The following is a 2,353-nucleotide window of genomic DNA, read 5'->3' as shown; positions in this document are numbered from 1 at the left end:
GCAGATTCAGCTCAGAGCCTTTCCTTTCTCTTTAAAGAGTTCTGCTAAGGATTGGCTGTACTACCTACCTTTTGGATCCATCACCACCTGGACTGAGATGAAGAGAATATTCTTAGAGAAGTACTTTCCAGCTTCTAGAGCAGCAAACATCCGGAATGAAATTTATGGGTGCAAATAGCAGATGGGAGAGTCACTGCACGAGTATTGGGAGTGCTACAAGAAACTTTGCGCCAGCTGCCCACAACACCAGATAAGTGAAAACTTACTAATTCAATACTGTTATGAAGGGTTGTTGTATCATGACAGGAGTATGCTGGATGCGGCTAGTGGAGGAGTTTTTGTGGACAAAACTCCGGTGCAAGCGAGGAACTTAATAGAAAATATGGCTGCCAATTCTCAGCAATTTGGCACCAACAGAAGTGATCCTGCACCAAGGAAGAGTAACGAGGTAAACGTTTCTTCCCTTGAACAACAACTGAGCGAACTGACGTCTCTTGTGCGTCATATGGCTGTAGGGAATGGACAGATTGCAAGGGTATGTGGAATTTGCACTCAAGTGGGACATGCAACTGACATGTGTCCCACTCTTCAAGAGGGATCTGCGGAGCAAGTCAATGCAGCAGGAGGATTTCCAGGGCCACCTCAGCAGAAGTATGATCCTTACTCTAACACATACAATCCAGGTTGGAGGGATCATCCAAACCTCAGATTTGGCAATCCTCCAGAAATCAAGCTTATAGGCCGCCGTACCCTCCACCACAGCGTCCTCCGATTCCTACGCCAGGTGAGTCTCTTGAAAACATAGTTCAGAATCTTGCCACTAATACCTTAGCTTTCCAACAGGACACCAAGACGAGCATCCAAAACTTAAATACCCAAATGGGGCAGCTCGCTGCAGCAATTAGCAAGTTGGAAGCACAAAATTCCAGCCGTTTGCCTTCACAAACAGTGGTGAATCCGAAGGAGAACGTGAGTGCTATCACTTTGAGGAGTGGAAAGGAGCTGCAGATTCAAGACGGATTGGTCAAAGAACCGGTAGAGACTGAAAGGGAAAAAGAATCTAAGGTGAAGGAGCGTGAGCCCATTCCTAAAGAAGCACCGAGAGGTAAGTTTCCTCCTTTGTCTGAGTATAAACCTGTAGCCCCTTTTCCCTTAGCTTTAAGGGACTCTAGGAAAAATGAGGGGATAAAGGAGCTCTATGAAACTTTTCGTAGATGCGAGGGAAACATTCCACTGTTAGATGCTATTAAGCAAGTACCTCGCTATGCTAAATTTTTGAAAGAATTATGTACTGCAAAAAGAAAACAAAATTTGTAAGGGTTGTAAGAAAGTTGAATTGGGAGAACAGGTTTCTGCCGTTATTCAAAGAAAGGTACCTACAAAATGCAAGGACCCAGGTATGTTCTCGATTCCATGTCAAATAGGAGGTGTTCAGCTTGATACGGCCATGCTAGATTTAGGAGCATCTATTAACGTCATGCCATACTCTGTTTATGCTTCCTTAAATCTTGGGCCTTTGAATGAAACTGATATTGTTATCCAAATGGCTGATCGATCTACTATTTTTCCAAGGGGTTTGTTAGAAGATGTTTTAGTAGAAGTTGGTGACTTGGTCTTTCCAGCTGATTTCTATGTTCTTGACATGAAAAGTAATGAATTGAATAGTCCTATTTTGTTAGGAAGACCATTTTTGAAAAATTCTAAGTCTATCATAGATGTTGATAACGGTAATCTCACGATGGAATTCGATGGAAAAATTGCTAAATTTGATATTTTTGATACCCTGAAAATTCCTACCCGTGAAAGTGTTGTTAATATTCTTGTAACACCTGCTGAAATTTCTACTGCTGAAAACTTTTTCTCTGATATGCAGGCACTAAAAACTGCGACAAAATGTCCTTCTGATAACGCGAAAAGAATGCCCATGAGAAAAGAGAAACGGGGTCAAGGAGCTAGCACCTCCAAGAAATTGACGCAGCAAATGCTTGGGACAAAATTTTCTGAAAAATGTTTCAAATGGGTGAAGGTTGACAAAGGAACCAAATTTAAACCACCCTGAGGAACTGCAACATTCAGTCGAGCCAACGACCATAAACAAAGGCGTTGACTGGGAGGCAACCCAGTATTTCTAATTTTTTAAGTTTTTGCTTTTACTTTATTTTTTTAATTTTATTTTAAATTTTTTTTGTTTTGTTCAATTTTGTTTTTATTTCATTTTCGTAAAAATTTTTTTTCGAGGCATGCTCGATCCTAGAAATTCTTGGGATCGAGCGCACATATTGAAAAAGCTTACTGCCTCATTTATTTTTTGGGCGCGCTCGATTGGGTATTTGTCCCGGATCGAGCGCGCAGA

General features: G+C 41.4%; 1 protein-coding gene across 1 annotated transcript; it reads left to right on the top strand.

The window, feature by feature from the left end:
* Positions 1 to 382: 382 nt before the first annotated feature.
* Positions 383 to 2,059, top strand: LOC140871174 (uncharacterized). The gene is made up of 5 exons (XM_073273607.1): positions 383 to 440; positions 516 to 784; positions 844 to 1,105; positions 1,157 to 1,254; positions 1,349 to 2,059. The coding sequence occupies exons 1-5, from the start codon at positions 383 to 385 to the stop codon at positions 2,057 to 2,059; spliced, it is 1,398 nt and encodes a 465-aa protein (XP_073129708.1).
* The last annotated feature ends 294 nt before the right edge of the window (positions 2,060 to 2,353 follow it).

The sequence above is a fragment of the Henckelia pumila genome, unplaced genomic scaffold, assembly GCF_033568475.1.
Source record: "Henckelia pumila isolate YLH828 unplaced genomic scaffold, ASM3356847v2 CTG_429, whole genome shotgun sequence".
In the NCBI taxonomy this organism is placed as follows: domain Eukaryota; kingdom Viridiplantae; phylum Streptophyta; class Magnoliopsida; order Lamiales; family Gesneriaceae; genus Henckelia; species Henckelia pumila.
The sequence above is the reverse complement of the archived record's forward strand: the minus strand, read 5'-3'. Positions and strand labels throughout refer to the sequence as shown.